The 19,201-nt window shown below is 43.1% G+C and overlaps 1 protein-coding gene across 1 annotated transcript in view; it reads right to left on the reverse strand.

Moving 5' to 3' along the window:
• Nucleotides 1-13,726, reverse strand: part of grin2bb (glutamate receptor, ionotropic, N-methyl D-aspartate 2B, genome duplicate b) — a 49,152-nt gene extending 35,426 nt beyond the window's left edge. Inside the window, exons 1-3 of the mRNA XM_068750669.1 lie at nt 13,715-13,726; nt 4,783-5,017; nt 4,331-4,749 (exon numbers count right to left, since the gene is read on the reverse strand). Coding sequence (XP_068606770.1) covers nt 4,331-4,749; nt 4,783-5,017; nt 13,715-13,723 — 663 coding nt within the window. The 5' untranslated portion in view covers nt 13,724-13,726. The remainder of the gene's footprint in view (nt 1-4,330; nt 4,750-4,782; nt 5,018-13,714) is intronic.
• Between the last annotated feature and the right edge of the window lie 5,475 nt (nt 13,727-19,201).

Consider the following 19,201-nt stretch of genomic DNA (forward strand, 5'->3'; position numbering starts at 1 on the left):
GTTTTAACTTCTCTATCCCCATGATAATCCTAATAAATCATACTCAAATGGAGAAAACGCTGCGCAGATGGTTTTGTCTTGCTGTCACTCCCACATCAACAAATGCTCCAGGATCTTTTGCATCGAGAGAACACATAAACCTATAAGAAGAAAATATAGGTGTATACTGTGTAACAAGAACAGACTTTGTGGGTTGAATAAATTAAATAAGATGGCAGTAAAATTTAGCAATTTGGCAGATTTATGTATTTGACTTGATCCTGACAAATAATAAAAAAAAAAAAACATAATTAATATCAGGCATATTTAAATCAAATATACTATTTGACAGTTGCTTGGCAATATTTGTCTAGTATTCAACTCAACTCATCTGTTGGACAATTTAATGGTTAAATGTTCAGATCAATCAATGTAGACTGCAATAATAGCGCTGAAAGGAGGAGTGTGTGGTTCAACATCCAGCACGCTGGGAAAAGTAATCATCATTGGACCATGTCTGTTGCATCAGTCTCACATCTGGTGCTGCATCATTTTACTCAGTATTCATAATTAAAGAAGGAATCAATAAAAAAATGATCAATTAAATAATCTAAATAAATAGGATTTAATCACAGATTAAATATTTGAGATTGATAACATATTCCTGATTTAGATTAGTGGAGCGTCAACAGCCCAAATGATCAGTCTTGTTAATATTCTTCTATAAAACCAATTATTTTGATATTTAAATACGGTATGTCAGGATTACTCGCGGAATGATTTATGGACATGTTTTGTTGCCATGACAAATGAATGAGAGCTGGAGAAGCAAAACAAAATATCAGATAATGACAAATAATAGCTGCATGTGGTGCAATATGCATTTATAGCTTCTATTACCATATTTTGTTCCTCATTTCTCTTTTCTTTTTGGGGGTCGGTCCTAATTGCAAAAGGGGAGCCAATTCAGTGCCGCCTCATGTACAACCAGCAAAAACTGATGGGACACATGATGCATGCAGGATGAAAGGAGGGCATTCATAAAACCTTAATTGGGAACTAGAACAACAGGATAAAGAAACACGAGTGCACCCTTGGCTCAAACAATGGAGGCATTGGCGAACGGCCACCGGCTCGCATGCCTGATGTTAAATAAAAGCAGCCAGGCAGGCCCGTAATTTAGCAAAGGTCTTCCTTACGCGCTTCTGTGAAAATATTTTCAACTATGAGTAGACCAGAGAGATGAAGACATTTTATCAGGATGCTGCATGCTTCGAGGTACCTTGTTTGCTCTGGAAACAACTGTAATCTCCCCTAACACAAGCAAAAAGGTTATTATCACTGTAAACCAGCATGATCTGTGTTCTCTCTCACACACACACACACACACACACACACACGAAGCCCCACAGCGTATGTCCCAACAACAGATTTGGGAGACCTCATGAGTCTCGAGAGCTGGAGTGTGAGAAAGGGCCATGCCAGTCCCAACATACGGCACAGAGTTCTGACTGAAAGAATTGTTTACCTGCTGGAAGCACATGGACTAATGCAGCTCAAAGATCAAAGGTCATAAAAACACAGGCGCGTATTCACTGTTCTCATTGCTATAATGCAACAAGACAGAGACAGAGACAGAGACAGAGAGTGCTCTGCCTCATCCACATCCACACGCTGTCCCTCCCTCTGCCGTTACAGATTTGAAAGAGACAATGTTTAGGGCTACAAAAATCCACAGCATGACATCAGCATAAAGTTTCAGCCGAGTTGAATATGATAATGTGGCATTCCACTTCTGTTCTTATCTGATCTGAACCAGACGAGTCGCCGAGTCGTTTTGAAGTCGTCTTGTCTGATTAAGGTGATGGAATACCAGTTGACCAAAATGAACCCAAAGCAATGCCGTGGCGAGGAAAACGGCAGCGGCTTCCCCCCCAGAGCTGAGGCCTGTCGCCAACAGGCCGCCTCCACCGCCGGAGACGTACCGTTAATAACAATCACAGCGGAGTACTCCTTCTCCAAAGTATTTGTTATTCTTAGACAAGCAGGAAAGTTTCAGACGCTTTCATATTAATTCAGTAATTAATTTATGAAGTTAACTTTTTAAAATTCTAAAAGCCGAGGACTGTTCATTTCATCCGCTTGCTGTGTGTCATTTTCTATTTCAAAGGGACGAAGGGTTGGGTAAGTATACTGGAGCAAAGGACTAAAAATAGTTCATCGTTCTTTCATCATCAGCTCTGCATCACGCTGTTATACAGATATTGAGATAAACTTGCTATTGGGATAAGCACATCAGCTATAAAATTATATCGATTTTAAAATCTTTTTTTGTAGCTATAGCCTTACAATTATAGGAGGTGGATATGACAAAGGTTGGAAAACTCACCGTAAACACGGGGCTGTCAGTATTAGCATTTATAGTGCAGTGAATTTCCTCATTAGAAATTCCTGATAGTTTTGATTTTAAAAATCCGGATCAGATCCAGACGAAATTTGGTGGTGAGATAGAGGCCCCCAACCTACATGACTGTGCGAAGTTCCATAAACATCGGCCGATAATCAATCGAGATAATGAGGAACAAATTTTGAAGCTCCATTGAGCTCCATTGAGCTCGGGTAACAGTAAAAAATATGATTTCTAAATTCTTATTATTAGTCCAGATCCCTTCACCATTCTTCCCTAGAATCCTATTTTTCCATCAAGCTTCTGTCTCTGTTTATAACATCCATCTACTTAAAACGTCACCCCAACGCCCCTCCTTTGATATACAGGGCACTACTTCCGTTTTTACAGCACGCAGAATGAAATGTATAAAGAAGTGGTTGCTATGCCAACCATGTCCACCGCGTTCAACCCCACCCCGCCCCATTCTGTTTGTATGACTGACAAGGAACGTGGGTAACAGGGGAAGAATTAAGGAGAGGAACACAGAGACTTCATTAAAAACTGTCAAACGATGTCTAACGTAGGTAGTAGCCCCCCCCCTCCCCCCCTCCCTCGTCCGTCCCCCCCCCCCCCCCCGTCCCCTCCCCCCTCCAGCAGTGATTTTGCATGTCTACTACACGCTTAACTTTGCTTTCCCTCTCGTCTCGCTCAGTCTTTGGCCTCCGTCCCTGTCGGCTGTAAAATGGGCCGATTATAAAATGAGTCAAATCCTCTTCCTCCTTCAAACCCACACAAGTTGTGTTATTTTCTAACCCCCTCCCCCCCCCCCCCCCCCCCCAACTCACACATGCTTCAGATTCTGGATTGTACTTGACAGAGTGTCCAACATGCCAGAACATGTTATGATCGCGTTTCTTGCAACAAGTCTTCTTACAGTTTGCTGTGCACCTCTGGGTTTTGATAAATGGGTGGATCCTTATTTGCACGGTGGTTTGGCACATCACTAGCATCACTAACAGCCATGAAAGGATCAGCGTACACTCGCTGAGCCGCTGATGGCCAGTGTGTGAACTGCAGCCATACTAGTAAACAGTTGTTGACTTCTTGCCTCCGCACAGAATGTTTTGTTTGTTCGCCCCTGGAGCTTCAGAGAATTACTGCAGTGAAAAAACGTGGCGAGCTCAAACACCACTGTGCACACTCACAGCTCACACACCATCTGTCACAGCTTTATTCTATTTTTCTTTCCTCCTTTCTTATTTTTTTTACCAGTGAAGTGAAGACGGTAGGTCTGACTTCAGAATTACAGTCTGCTTTTCGACTCTAAGAACTTAAATATCCAGCAACTGCAGCAATTTATACGGCCTCATATTATAGTATCATCACTCTAAGGTGATAACAATAACGGTAAACATGTTTGTGGAAATGCGTGTCACTACACATGAATTCCACTAACGTGAAGGCTTTGACCTCATTTTATCAAACACATTTTCATACACATTTGATGTAACCATTTTCAATAGAATCGTGGGAACATCACGCCGAACCTGTGTCCTTTTTGGGTTTGGCACAGCAAACGACAGTAACATTAATTTGATGGGGAAGCTCACTAGATCTCCGGTTTCTGCATTAATAAGCTGTGAGAAAAGTGAAAGTGAACCATCTGCTTATTTCATTTTATACACATCAGTAGGCAAAAGCTTTTATAAATGCCAATCTGGGAAGGATAAATATGTCACATGTCATATGCAAATGAAACTTCCTCTTTCTGGGAAACCTTACAGCAAGATATTAGTTGCGTACCGACTATTTGGTTCTAGGACCGTCCTTTCTTTCGACCATCAAACAACCAAATGAAACCTTGAATGAGATTATTAATTTCTGTGGGATTGAACATAGTTGGAACCATTTGATATGTAAGAAAAAAAGCGCATATTTAAATGACTGTTTTACTGATCCTACCTTCGCAGCCATGACCATGGAGGAACCGCCCCTGATGCCCAGGATGGGGATGTGAGTGTGAGCAGAGATGAAGTCCAGGATCTGAGCGATAGCTTCCTGGTCCGTGTCGTCGCCAAACACCACGCCTTGCAGAGAGTTCCTTGTCATTTGTGCACAGACCCGATTAATGATGCTCTTGGGGTCGGTCTCGTTCATGGTGACCACTTCTACTTTTGGAGGGTAAGGGATGTGGAGGAAGTCCTCTTTCTCAAGTCCGACGCCCAGGGTTACGTCACTAGAGTTGCCCACAAGGATGACAGCAATGCTGAGTGAGCTGATCAGTTTGGGATTTAAAGGCATAAGAGCCGGGATGCCAGGGGAGTATGGAGGAGGGATGATAACGCCTCTCTGTGTGCCGCCCCCCTTCTGGCCACCTAGTCCTCCTGGGGCACCTCCAGGCCCTGAACCCGGACCTCCACCCCTGCGAGACTCGCAAACGGGCCAAAGCAGTACGGAAACGAGGAGCAGAGCGAAAGACAAGTGCAGGAAGGGCAGTGCCAGCCGAGGACGAGAACAAAGATGATGAGAACGCTGATCCGGAGGAGGAGGCTGGTGGGAGGAGGAGGTGAAGACAAGATGCTTGTCCTGAAGACGGGAGGGAGAAGGGCGGAGGCTGACAAGCATTGTGGCAGAGTGTAAATGTCGTCCCTGGAGGATAGAAGTGGAAAAGAGAAAAACATTAAAGTATTCACGCATACTGCCGTTATCATCTGCCTCGGAAATCCAGTCAATTGAGGCATACTCTGTTATTTTACAACTTCCAATTAAAGTTAAATACTCCTAAATGTAATCAGAGTTATGAGGGGACTGATGCATTTCCCACTAATTACCTCGACTGAGGCAGCCCACTGAAGTCTAATTTGTCCTGCCATGAATTAAAAACATATCTTGACACATCTCCTAATAACAGTTAACATTTCTAGTGTTGCGTTTTTAAATTGCTTCAGCAAAGCGTCTCAGACTTCCAGCGCCTCCCCAGCACCACGTGCTCCCTGCATCCTCGTCTACCCAGCTGGTTTAAATTAGACGAGATGATGAAGCATCTTCATAGTCACAAAAAGTAAATAAAAAAAAATACAACTGCAGACATCAGATAAAAAAAAACAACCAAAAAAACAAGCATATGATTTCTATTAATAGATGAATTGAATTATTCTTTCGGCTCCATCTGATGAGAAGCCTGTAGACAGAGCATCAAGCGACACAACATCACCATTATCCTGCACTGAGACTTCCTCTGTGGCACACATGACAGAGAACTGTGTGTGTGTGTGTGTGTGTGTGTGTGTGTGTGTGCGTGCGCATCAGGACAGCACTGGTACATTTTGACAGATTGACAGCCTCACAGCTTCATGGACTAGCCGCCAGGCTAAGTGACCATTAAACACTCAGACTGGGCTCGACTGAGTCTCGCTCTCTCCTTTACGTCTGTCTGTCTGTCTCTCTCTCAGCCTGTCTCCCGCCCACACTCGTTTTTCTCTCTCTCTCTCCCTTTTACCCTCCGAACCTTCGTTCCCTCAATTGCTCCCTTCAACCCTCAGAGGTCTCTTTCCTGCTCTTGGAGTCAACTGCAGGCCTATTATTTACGATTATTGCTATTATTTACTGCTCCTCTATTAGCAGCCATGTAAAGTGGAGTATGTGTGTGGACAACAAATTACGGAGGAGAGGGAAAAGAGAAAGAAAGTAAGCGAGAGAGGCGGCGTGAAAGGCGAAAGCATGGGGTGGCGGCAGGCTCAGAGAACGCCAATTAGTCATCGCCTGATGGGAAATTTGGAATTTGTTTCCGTCTACGTACGTCCATATTTATGTTTAAAAGTAGAACAGATTTGGGTATATTGTCTGCACAAAGATGGAGAATCTTAATGAGTAACTGGTCATGCACATATTCTACATTAAGCAGACGGAAATGTAGAGAGGGACAAATGGAGTGCTCCTTTTCCCCCGTTTATACAACAGCTAATCCGAATCAGCACCTGGTTTGTTGTGAATCTGATCCATCAAAAACACCGAGGCCAAAACCATGAACAATAGGAAGTTGGAAGGAAGAACAGAGGAACATGAAATTAAAGAGCAAACTGTCAGGGTGAGCACCAAGACAAGGCGCCGAAGATTGTAGAAGATCGAAAGGGGAAGAAACGTGAAATCCACATGCAAAAAAACAAAAAACAGGAGAAAGCAGTTTGTCGAAAAGATGTAATTGTAGGTTTGCTGAGATTAATTGCGGTTGCACATGTTAATTGTAAACGAGCAGAGGTGCCAAAGTGGAGCTAAAGCAAAAGACAAAGAGAGGTAGAGAGAGAGAGAGAGAGAGAGAGAAGGAAATGAGTGGGAGGAAGGCAGCAGAGAGAAGAGAAGGGTAGGATGAGGGAGGGAGGGAATAAACAGAGACACAAAAGAGATGGAGGTGGAGGAAGGAACAGCAAAGACAAACCCAAAGAAGGGAAGGAGGGAGCAGTGGAAGGACACACGTGTATACGGTTGGACAGAATGATGGAAAAATAGTGAAACAAGTGGGAAGAAGGTTAAAGAAAACTAAGCAAGAAGCAAAGAGATGGTCTCAAACCACAAGAAAAGGCTCAGAGGGAATATTAGGGGGAAACTATTGTGTCTTTAATATTATAGAATAAGTGTGACAGTAAATGAGGGAACAGGGAGAGACTTTTATCCAAATGCGTGCTTCAGTTTCCATAGTAACAATTTAGATATGCCTCCACATAACGCCCAGATGGACAGGAGGATGTACGCAGCTCACAATCACATTAATACATGCAGAATATTACATGCAGTGCGTGCCCTCTCCTAATAACACACAATTTACTTTTATACAAGCTGGCACATCTTTGCGCCGAACTCTCGCCGACGAAAATAAAACGCTTGTAATATGAAATAAATAGCACAATCTTGTTCACGCACACCCACATAGACGCGTACAACGCAAGTTAATGCACTCCTGCAGATGGAGATGATTCTCTGGCACCACCTCTTAGAGCACCTGATATTAAAAATGAATCTTCCAAAAAAAGGGCTTCGGGACGAAAAGTAGAAACTACAATGGAGTCAGCCAACATACCGAGCAAAGCTGCTGTGATAACCGGTTACACCTCGCTGCAGCGTTTCCATTATCATTCACATTCAACACTTCACGACATTTAAATGCGGGGGGGGGGTCACAATAGTGCAAACGAAAATTATCGAACGCTGCGTCAAACGAATCGAAGTCGACACATGAATTCATCTGCACTTACAAAGCCATTAGAATAACACATGCGGTGCAGCAAGAACATGCGTAAGTGGAAAGGACTGGCTACACTAAACACACACACACGCGTGCGAGCGTTGCTTGTGTTCACTCATTTACTGCAGACACACATGCATGAACACTGAGCTGTGCATTTCTGTTTAAATGTCCGTACTGTGGGTCAAGTGTTCCGGTCGGATGGTACATGCGGCCTCCGGTTGAGTGTACTTACTTCCCATGCATGCAGGAACACACATGCACTCAGGTTCGTGTGCTTATAGGCCGAGCTGGATCATGCCAAACAGAGAATATTGATCAGTGCTCTGTCATAAAAAGAATAAATAAAAAAGAACTGGCTGCCATTAAGCATGGTGGCGCATGTTCTCCCCGTGCCTGCGCGGGTTCTCGACACAAGAGGGTTGGGCATTTTCTTTCCATTCCAGATATCCAGAGGTCAGAGGTCTCAGGGGCCTTTTCATGGACACAGCGAAGGTAACAGAATCTCATGACAGCAGCACATCAACAACCTCAGACATCTCATCTTCAATGCAGGCGACTTCTACTTCTGATTAATGGAGAAGAAATGTCATGATAGACACCATCCTGTGGGTTTAGGCTAGACATTCTCTTATATATGCAGTATTTATGTGGAGCTTACATTCTCACCCGAATTCAACCCCAGAGTTCTGATTCAATACTGTTAAGAAGAAATATCACCAACTTGAATCTCCAAAAACTGTTGTTTTTAGAAACTGATGTTGGCTCCGGTGAGTCAGCCAGAGCTGCACGATGCTCTGGTGTTCAATCAGGTAATCAGGTATCACACAGCTATAATGACTCTCCTGCAGGGGTGGAAGAAAGCGACCAAAGATCTATTTACAGCCTCTCTGTAATTAATCACTTCATTCTCAAAAAGTCAAAAGTCACCGGCAGCTAAATGCCTGCTGTAAAATAAACTTCCACCACACGCTGCTGAAAGTTACACACACACACATATATATATGTATATACACCGATATGTGTGATGAGAGGAAGGAGCTTTCCATATCGACTTGATCTTCTTTCAAACAGGGTTAAATATCAGTCACTATTCTTACGTGGCTTTCAGCAATGAGCCAATTTGTCTTTTCAGATAAGCAGCACAGGTTCTAGTACGGTTGTAAACAAGTCACCAAAATATTACATGACCCCCCCCCCCCCCAAAAAAAACCTGCACTATAGTTAGACAACTTGAAATAAACTACAGATTCTATTTCCATTGTAATGACAAAGCAGTGAAAGTGTGTCTATATGCTTTTAATAGAATGGTGTGTATGGCACAGAGGAACAAACTATATCTGGACAATATACTTGGATCCATTCACTGAGTTTTGTTTCTGAGATCTGTGGAGAGTGAGAAAAAAAAATGCTTGTTTGTTTTTGAAATCATCCTGATAATTTGGTTTGCCTACAGATTATTTTAGCAACAGGTTTGGATGAGAGGGGAAAACACTGAGCCATTGTTATAGAATTGGAAGCAAAGCAGTGTGGGTTAAAACGTGATAAATATAGCATATTTAAAGGGTCGTTTAAAATTAGTGCATGAGTAATCTGCTATTATTGTCTGCTGAATAGTGTGTCGCCTCACTACCGGCCCATTTAGTAAAGAGGGTCTTGGGTGTTTCATTAAGTGCACTTCAGTCTGGTCCAGAATCGTCTCTCCGCTAATTGCACGTATAATGAGACGCACTACGGATCTGTCACTGAGCCCCTTCAGCACTCTAAATAGCATTATATGGTCTCTTCATCAGAGGCACGTAACCAGAGAGCACACATTCTGACACGCAAACCTGCACATAGATACACACCCGATCACACCGGTACCATGCATAGACGTATTAGACACGCATGCACACATGACAAAATGCACACGTTAAAAAGCTCAGGGGTGAGGAAAGTGCAAGGTTGAGACTGGGTCGATAAAATCCCCAACGTCTTCATTTCCTCATTGAAGCCCGCCAAGGAGGTTATGTTTTTGATGGCGTCGGCCTGTACGGAAAAACTGCTGGATGGGTCGTGACAAAAAAAAAAAAAACGGGTCGAAGTTAGATCCCAATAAATTTTGAGAGCGGTCCGGATACAATTAAAAAAAATACAATAAAGAAATCTGGATTTGCACTATCATGCAAAATGTCTTCTGAATCTGAGGTCCGCAAACGTTTTACATTAACTATTGAAAACCTCATTTCGACAGTGACAGTGAAGGTTAGATGTTTTGGAGATAAGGTCAGAGAGACCAGACTGCGATGGTTTGGACATGTCCAGAGGAGAGACAGGGACTATATCGGTAGAAGGATGCCGAGGATGGAACCACCAGGGTCAGGGCTAGAGGTCAACCCAGGAGACGATACATGGACGTAGTGAGGGAGAGTGGCTGGTGTTGGAGTACTGGGATAAAGTTTCATGTATGATATATATTCATTCATTTTCCAACCGCTGTTTTATTTCTAATCACGTTTTATTCCAGGCTGGTGAACCTGGTCGGCACTTTCCTCTCTCTGTGCGCACCAAACACACAAAGCACCACTATGTGACTTTTTAAAAGGTGTGACAAGTAAAGTGACTTGCCTAGAATTAATTATTGAGAACTACAGCAGCTTTCTATCTGAATACCATTTCATGCACAACTTGGCATATTTATATTTGAACATTAGCAACGTGTTCATTTATGTCCTGAATGATCTTCAACTCGGGATCTGGGACTGAGTTTTCTGATAACAGTGTTTATAAAGTCAGAGATAATTGGCCATAATTGGCCCTAACCCTGACGCTGACATCAGTTCTTTTAGACCCGAGTGAGCGCCATGAGTGAAAATACCATCCATCCATTTTCTTGTAGATGAGACAATTGTCTCTTATCGTCTCATCTACAGCCGCTTTTCCACCTGGGAGCGACACTAAAATACGTTTTAGAATGAATTTCAATGACTGTTGGAATGTGACCATAGAATTTATAATACTGTAAATTTTGTGAAAACAATGAGCAACTATCGATGACTTGCATATTTGATCAATCTTGTGGTTATTTCCTCCATCTCGGAAGATCGTGATGCAAAAATGTCTTTCGTAAAACTCTAAAGTCCAAAATGACATCTTCACGTTTCTGTCTTCAACCAAATCATAATCTGGCTAAAAAATAATTTGAATTGCCATTCAGTTGTTTTCTAATCTTTTTCCAAGAACATTAATCCAGAAAAAAAAAAGAATATCAAAATGAATTCAGCAGATCAGATCCAACACAAATAAATGTTAATAGCATTAATAGTAAAAACAGTAACTCTGGCCCAGTGAGACTTTTCTCCAACCTACCAACTGGACATGCACCCAATTCCTAAATAAATAACTCCTGCAGCTCTAACTCACTGAGCTCATGTGGATCCTTCTTGATTGAGTCTCTAATGGTAGGGGGGGGGGACGACTACCTCCTCTGCAGAGTCAGGGCCTAGCTAATTACTTGACAAGTCTCCCACACTGAGAATGAAATGGAGGCAGATTCAGTGACACTTGGGACAGATGGAAAAGACCACTGCCTGTTCATAGAAAAAAAAATAGACGACAGCAAGACAAAACAGGAAGGAGTGAAGAAATATTTAATTCTGGCAGAATGGAGATCTAATAAATGAAAGCTTTGATCCCTGCTTCTAACAGGAATTATATATATTGTATGGCTGGTTACATCTTTGTCTGCAGACCTGCGGCTTCTTTGGATTTAAAAAAAGATTTTTTTGTTTTTTTTGTTCCTCTTGTCGTTCATCCTTCACTGACCGTGTTCGTATCGGTTTTCAGCCAAGCATCTCCTGACACGATGGCTCAGGGGGTCCCGTTTTCTGCTTTTAATGCGCATCCTTCGAGGACAGAGCCATCAAATATTACTCACGCAGACATCAAAGCCTGCATCTGGATCTTGGATCCCTTTTCTCAAATCATAATTGCCAAATCTTTTCCATTCTTCAAAATCAACTATACCGGTATAAAAGAAAAGCCTTCCGCTGGCACGGCAGGACTTGTGACGGGTTCGGTCCTGATGCCAGGCCAGACATCTTTGTCGTGTAATTCGTGAGCCGGTACAGATGAGCGACAGAGCTTACGCCTCAAATGAGAAATAAAATGACTTGCATAGTGAACACGGTGGAAACTGGATGGCTGCCTGCTGATTCCAAGAACAGAACGGAACACCGAGAGGCTGAGCAACTTGGGGAGAGGCGGCACCACAGCGTTGAGCCCTCAAGCCGCTATTCTTAGCTCTCCCTCCTTCTCTCTCAGTCACACTTAACTCGGTGTAGAGCCGGAGAGGTAGAGGAGGCATCCAGAAACATGTGATGGGAGATTCACTCAGTTTTATTAGGCGCCGTTTATGTCGGCTGTCTTTTCTATGAATGCCAATTAAACATGTTCACAATTAGCTACAGAACTATATTATAGTATAAAGCATGTTGCAGCCTCATGGGTTGCACGGGTAGTGCGGTTAGCGGGCGCTAATGTAGCATTGCCAGTTTCGCCCTTGTGAATCCGGCGTAGAAATTGGCCAAACTTAACATGCAGTTCAACGTAAATAAGAAAGTCATACTGAAATAAGAAAGTCATGCCGGATGGGTCGAGGCCCCGTGGGTTAACAACGACCGCCAGCAGCATTGTCAACCCAAGGGAGGCTGCTGGGAAATGGGTTAGTGTGGGTCAAAGACAGAGACGGTGCGAAGGACAGGGTGAGGTGGAGAGCGTTGATTTGTTGCGGCGACGCCTCACGGGACAAACAGAAAGTACAGCAGTAGTAGCTGAAGAACTGCAGTATAGAGACTATATATAAAATAAAAAAAACTACCAAACTAAAAGACTCTTTATTTATGCCTGCGTCGCTCAGGCACGGCGTAGCGACACTGGACTTCCCACTCCCACTCTCTGATCCAGGTGAACTACAAGCTCCAGGCTGCTCAGCACCTGGAATCCTTCAACGACTCCATCCACATTTGTAAAGCCCCCCCCCCCCCAACACTCCGGATTTGAATCCAACATCGACTCAGCCAGCCTGCGGCTGTGAGCCTCTGCATCGACACCTCACCGCCATCGCTCTGTCCGTGATCCACCAATCAAAGCCGAGACCGTTCGTCCCGCCCCGCCTGCCTGCAGAGGGAGCTGATGCTCGGATTCCTTAATCCCCTCTACCCAACCCACCCTACAAAGGCATCACGACGCCGTGACGACAACCCCCCCCCCCCCCCCCCCCCAGGCCGTGTTGTTCACACGCTTGGAGCTACATCTGTCTACAAAGCTGCCTCTGGATTTACCGCCTGCGCCCAGATGCCTGTTTCGCTCTGTCTGCCGTGCTTCAGGCCCATGTTTGCTCTCTCATCGTGGCCTCCTCCATCTTCTTCATTGGCTAAATGTGGATGCAAATGTGAGGAAGCTTAGATTTGGGAGAATTAACTCGTCTCACCCAAAAGCTACAAACCATTCAGCCAAGAATCTAAATCCACGACGGCACCAAGAGGCCAATCCCGGACCGACTCCTCTGGCAGCAAGTCGGCCACTGTGGCAGATCGCAGGATTATCCTCGTCTTCTGCTCTCTACACACCCCTCCAACTTTTAAATACGACGTCTGTCCAATCAAACCTGTGACTGGATGCGTAAAAAGACCGGAAGTCAGCGTTTAAGAAGACTCCAGTGTCCCTGCCTTGACGCAGATAGAATGTTTTAGATCCGTTTCCCCTTGTGAAGCAGCACAACTCTGCGTTTTGATGGGCGTACTGAAGCCGCGTCTCGTTCTCCCTCATCTCAACACCGGCGCCGGCAGCAGAGCATGTGTGACCAAAGCGGACGTTTCCTCTTTGACTATATGAATGCTTCATTTTCCCCTTCATCCTCTTTCTCCTCCTTCTCTTCCCTTGTCCTCTGTTGATCTGGCTCAACATAAGGAAGCACCAGACGCACATTATCTAATGTCCAGCAGGGCACATTTGTAGATGTGTTTTTAGCCCATGTTTTCACCATCTTCAAAATTTCCCACAATATTATTTTCACAAGTGTTTCAGGGAAAGCCTACAACCATAGAAATGAATCACTGGCCTACCTTGAACATTGCCAGCCCGGATCTCCTCTCTGCTCTTCAGAACTGGCATGATGGAGTGATCGGGGATTCGAGTCCTCCTCTCATAGCCTCGGATGGAGGGATGGGAGACAGGTGAAGTCACGAGCAGAAGACTGAAGTGGGGTCGGGCAGTTGGATGAGGGCGGAGGTAGGCGATGTTGATGTGTTATCAATGGGGGGGGGGGGGGGGGGGTGACAGTTTTTAAAGTGTAAAATTCTGTACAAAATGTGCAATAATTACAATTAAGTCATTCATTAAAATTCTGTCAACACAAAAGTGAATGTCGTGGATTTATTAGAAGTAATGGTTTTAAATATACGAAGGAAGAATCCAGGCTGATTGAAATATGAGTCTGATTGTATAGGAGTTTAAAAAAAGGTGATAACGTGCGTGTGAACCCAATATTGGAAAATAAAAGATGGAGGACGGTGGGCGATGAAGGGACTCTCTTTCATTCCTCTTTTTCCATCCGATTCTCTTTCCCCTTCATCTGCTGCTGGTGATACAGCTCGTCAAGGTCTCCTCCCAGAATTCTGCGAGTGTGTGAACACAGTTGCCGTGGAGATAAGGAGATGAGCAGCAGCAGCATGTATGCATGACGTGTGTGTATGTGTGTATACGTACTCCTCCTCTCCTCTCCTCTCCCCTTCTTTCTTTCTTTCTTCTTTGGCTCTCTTTCACCTCCTTGCCTTCATTTGCCTCGGCCCCTCATCATCACCGGTTTGTGGGTCCACTCTGCACTCTTCTCTTTCTCAGCCTGGAGGGGGGGGGGGGAGATGAACAGAGTCAGAGCACAGCTGTGGCCGGACTTGTTGCTGCTGTAGCCTGAACGCCCCCCCCCCCCCCCTCACTGCAGCCTTCACCGCTGCAGTGTGGGAACACTGACACTGGTTTAATCCAGTGTTTGTTATTGGTGCTGGTTCAAAGTGGGTCACAGAGCCATCGCTATGACAGTAAGTTAGCCATTAGGGAATGTGCCACCCTGTGGATGTCTCCCACAGCCAATGGCTTTATGATTTCTCGGCTCCATTGCTGTGTCCACATGACCTGGATGAGGCCCCCAAAAAAAAAAGTCGGAATCAAAGCGCTTTGATTACGACGATCTCTTTTGTTCATATTTGAGTAAAGGCAAACATCTTTCCAGATGGGACGCACCCCAAAATGTTAAATTTTGGGGTGCGTGTCCATTTAAGGTGAATAATTGCGGACTTTTTACATTTTGGAATTTGCCATTAAATTTATTATTTCTCAATAAATATATTTTTTAATCCATTATAATTCACTTTAATTTTTTGCTGTGATCCTCAGTGATGGGTCAAAGACAGAACAATTCTGTGGCAATGATAATAAAACATCATTCATTCCTTGACATTTAAACTGGCAGAAAGAAGAATTAGGCTAATTAATCGTATTATGTTTGCAAAAACATCAGGACCTTTGTTAAAGTGAAACTAACATCCAGGCTCTGCACTGAACCGAAACGATGAGTCATTTGATCATTAGATAATTTAATTAGTACCTATGAGAATTTTGTCATTTCTTCCAGCAAAAAATAAATAAGCATTCGCTGGTCCGTCGTCGCAGAAGTGAATATTTGCAGGTTTTCTTAGTCTATAAACCACATGAATTTCCAAGGGCTGAATGGAGAGTTTAATCCACCTAATATTTCATAGTTCATGTCTTAAACAAATCAAAACGAGTTGTATTTTGAAGAGGATGGATATGGATCTATTCCGTAGGAAACATTTCCAAGGATATCTGCATGTGTTGAATTTTAATCCTGTCTGGCAGTGTAATGAATTATTCATTCAGCGCATTTTATGTACAAAAATTCACTCAGACTGTAACTCCTTCAAAGTCTAATTACCTCTGATGTATTACTATAACACTTTAAGATTGCGACTTATGCCGAAAAATAGCATCACTTTAAAATAAACCTTGACATGAAAGGACATTTTGTATTTTCCAGTCAGGTTATGAATCATAAGCTTCAAAAATATAAAATGCATTTCTTTGGTAATGGATGTATTCCAGAAACTTTAGCCAATGTTTAAAGCAGGGATGGCGGCGACATCAGCTGATTAGCATCGCCGATGCGTTCGCACTGAAAGCTCTCAGCAGAGACTTAATGAATCCTCTTTTGAACATAAATCCTTCATTAGACGGAAACCCAAGAGGTGGACGGGCTTTTTAAATCTTCATATTTAAAATACTTAGTGCTCACAGCGTGGCCACAGCCCACAACTCCTTTAGAAGAAGACATCCTAAATCATTTAGATTTTACAGACACTCAGTTACAAATAAAACTTTTAGAACAGGGTCCCAAACCTTCACTCTGTGATGGAGAATATTTAGGAGGAAGCTACCACTAGACCATTCTTGCTTTTTAAGATTTATTATGAGCAAAGAAATCTGGTCTTTTTTTAAGTACGAAGTCGTAGCAGAATTTATCCTGTAAAAAATAAAATGTCGTTCCAGGCTTATTCAATAACATTTTAACACAAAGGGGTGTAAAGGATTATAACCTCTCTGCATGTTAGCATCTACAGTGCAAAATGTTTTATGACCAATTCTTATTTTAACTCCAAATAAGGCTTGAAAAGCTGATATTTATTTGGATCACTGTGGTAATATATGATGCACTGTAAGACATGCAGCCTGTTGTGTTATCTATTATACTCAAATTCAGTTTCCTAAAGTCGTAAAAGTAAATATATAGAAGCCGGATATAGATCAAAGGCTTGGCCTGGTACACAACCAATTAGTCACAGCAGGGTGAAGAGAGGTTCGGCAGTGCAGGCAGATGTGGCGGAAAATAAAGACACATATCTTCCACAGGGAACCTTCAGATGAAACTTCATGCAGAATAGAAATCCCACTATACCATGCAGGCACACACACACACACATTCTGTTCATGCATTGGCATAACTTGTGAGGAAGTGAGTGCTATTTTAATTCACTACTCACCTAATTAACTTGTTTCTGTAACACATAATTTATAGACGGTAGTGGAGATGTTTTACAGAAAGCAGAGTTGAGGCACAAGCAAAGACACAGCAAAACATGATGTCCTTCATATTCCTTCATGATGACATCCCAGCCTCACAAAAACCAAGGAGGAGGAACGTACCAAGCCACTTTATCAGTCCATAAGGAAGGAGGGAAAGGCAGCTACTGAGATCGGCGTGGGCCTACGTGGCAAGCTGTCCTCTCTTTTACTAGGAGACTGATTGCACAGTCCGTTTCACATAGATGTCCAAGGATATAAATATATATAGGCTAAAAACATACAGTCTACAAGTTACGCTGCTTTAAAAGATGTGGCATTGAGAAGTAGAGACAAAGCATCAAGCACAATACAAAGAAAGAAGGAAAATGTGACACGGCAAAAGAGAAGGGTAGTGATGGCATGGGATCCGAAGTTCTAACTATTTTAATCTGTCTATCGGTCTGTCTTCTATCTGCAACCTGCACACCGTCCATGACGTCTCAAATCCACAGCGAGGCATTACCGGTACCTACTTGATCTACGTTCATGGTCAGACTAATGAAAAATTGTGTTTAAAAAAGGCAAGAACGAAGACAAGTGGATTGTAGAGATCTTCAGGAATGAGAAATGTCCAATTCCAGGTGAAAGCCAGGAAGAAGAGTCGGAAGGGAACAAATATATTGATGACGATAATAAAGAATACGTTTGGGCTGTAAGTTTAGGTGTGTGTGTGTGTGTGTGTGTGTGCAGAGGCAGCAAAAGGAGCTGATGGCTGCTGATGGACTGGCAGAATGAAAATGAGCACAAATCAAGCATTAAATAGTTGCGCTCAATGGCCGTTGGGTCTATGCATCGACGCCAGCCTAATATTTGGAGAGAATCACATTTAGTTAAAACTGAATTTTAACAAATTGTTAAAAATATATATATATATAAAAAAAATGAAACCGAAATTAACTCTTTATTATCTAGTAAACTTTAGATGAGGAGGTAAGAGTAGAGAGATGTGCAAAATCCGACCAATATCAATTCCAGAACGCTGTTATTTACCATTTCCTATAGGAATAGTTTAATGTGCAAGTGCGTGTGTGTGTTAATGTGTGTTTTATGTATACGTAAAGCACACACAAATACACACAGACAGACAGGTAGACAGACACTAAACAATATTTAACCTACCTAGAGTAATATTTAAGAATCCCACAAGAGTGTAATGCAAAGAAAATGGGTGTGGAGGGGCCAAAAGAGAAGGCAAAAAGGAAAAAAGTGTCATTCGTGGGGAGCCGTTTTAGCTGTCTCTGAAAAAAACCATTGTCCAAGTTCAAATAACATCAGACCTCAGAAACAGAAAGAGGCAAAGGATGAGGGATAACGAAACGATGGCAACTGTCAGAAATTAAATGGTTTGGTAAAGGGGAGGGAAGAATGGCGAGAAAGGACAGAAATGAGCGCCAATGTCCTTTCTCCTTTCAATCACTCATAAATAGAGGAAATTATATACCAAGTAGATGGAAAAATAGATGAGAAGGCAAATGATGGGCAGAGAGACTATATGAAAAGATGAAGCGCCTCCCAGCACCACGATGAGGAATAAGAAAAATATAAAACGAAAGAAAAAATTGAATACTCCAAAGCCTTCCGTTTTTGCTCTGATTTGTGAGGCGAGGGGGCTGTCAGTTACACCCCCCCCCCCCCCCCCTCTCTCTCTCTCTCTATCTGCAACTGGTCAGTCTTCTTTCATCTTCTCTCCTCCTCACAGTAAGCTGCTACCTTCCCTTCAGATGAGCTGTAACCTTCTGCCGACACGACTGCTAGGCATGGCACGGCGGGAGCGCTGCTGCCGCCCGGAGATACAGAGAGGAGCGAAGCGCACCTCCGGCTGGCATGAGGCGCAGATCTCAACTCACGATGCACTCTCCTCCCCCATCCTCCAGAGAAAGACAGACGGACAGACAGTCAGAGGAAAAGGAAAGATGTGCTGGTGGGTCCCTCTGTAGGATTCTGGATTAGAAAGCTGCCGAGGCACAGAGGAGCTGCTGCAACAATTGTTTATAGATACACAGTATATACTAAGATATATATATATATATGGCAATGGCTCCCTCTGCTGTTAAAGCGATGTTACATTTTGGTACAGTTGTAGCAAATAAACATTTAAATAGTCCTGGGAACATAATAGCAGTAGTAATTATATATATATACACATACATACACACACACTAGAACCATGCTGGCCTGCTGTTGGTTCCAAACATTTCCAAGAGCAGACTGGGGGGTCGGAACTTTCAGTCATCAAGCTTTTATTGTGGAATCAGATCCCTGATTCAGTTCGTGAGGCAGACACCACCTCTCCGTTCAAGAGTAGACGAAACTTTCCTTTTGATAGGAATGAGTCATTTGATCTGCCCCCAATAAATCTTTATAAATATGTTATTAAAGCACACCTGTGCAATAGTAATAATGCTTTAATTGCATAA

This window comes from Brachionichthys hirsutus, chromosome 17 (genome assembly GCF_040956055.1).
Source record: "Brachionichthys hirsutus isolate HB-005 chromosome 17, CSIRO-AGI_Bhir_v1, whole genome shotgun sequence".
NCBI classification, from domain to species: Eukaryota; Metazoa; Chordata; class Actinopteri; order Lophiiformes; family Brachionichthyidae; genus Brachionichthys; species Brachionichthys hirsutus.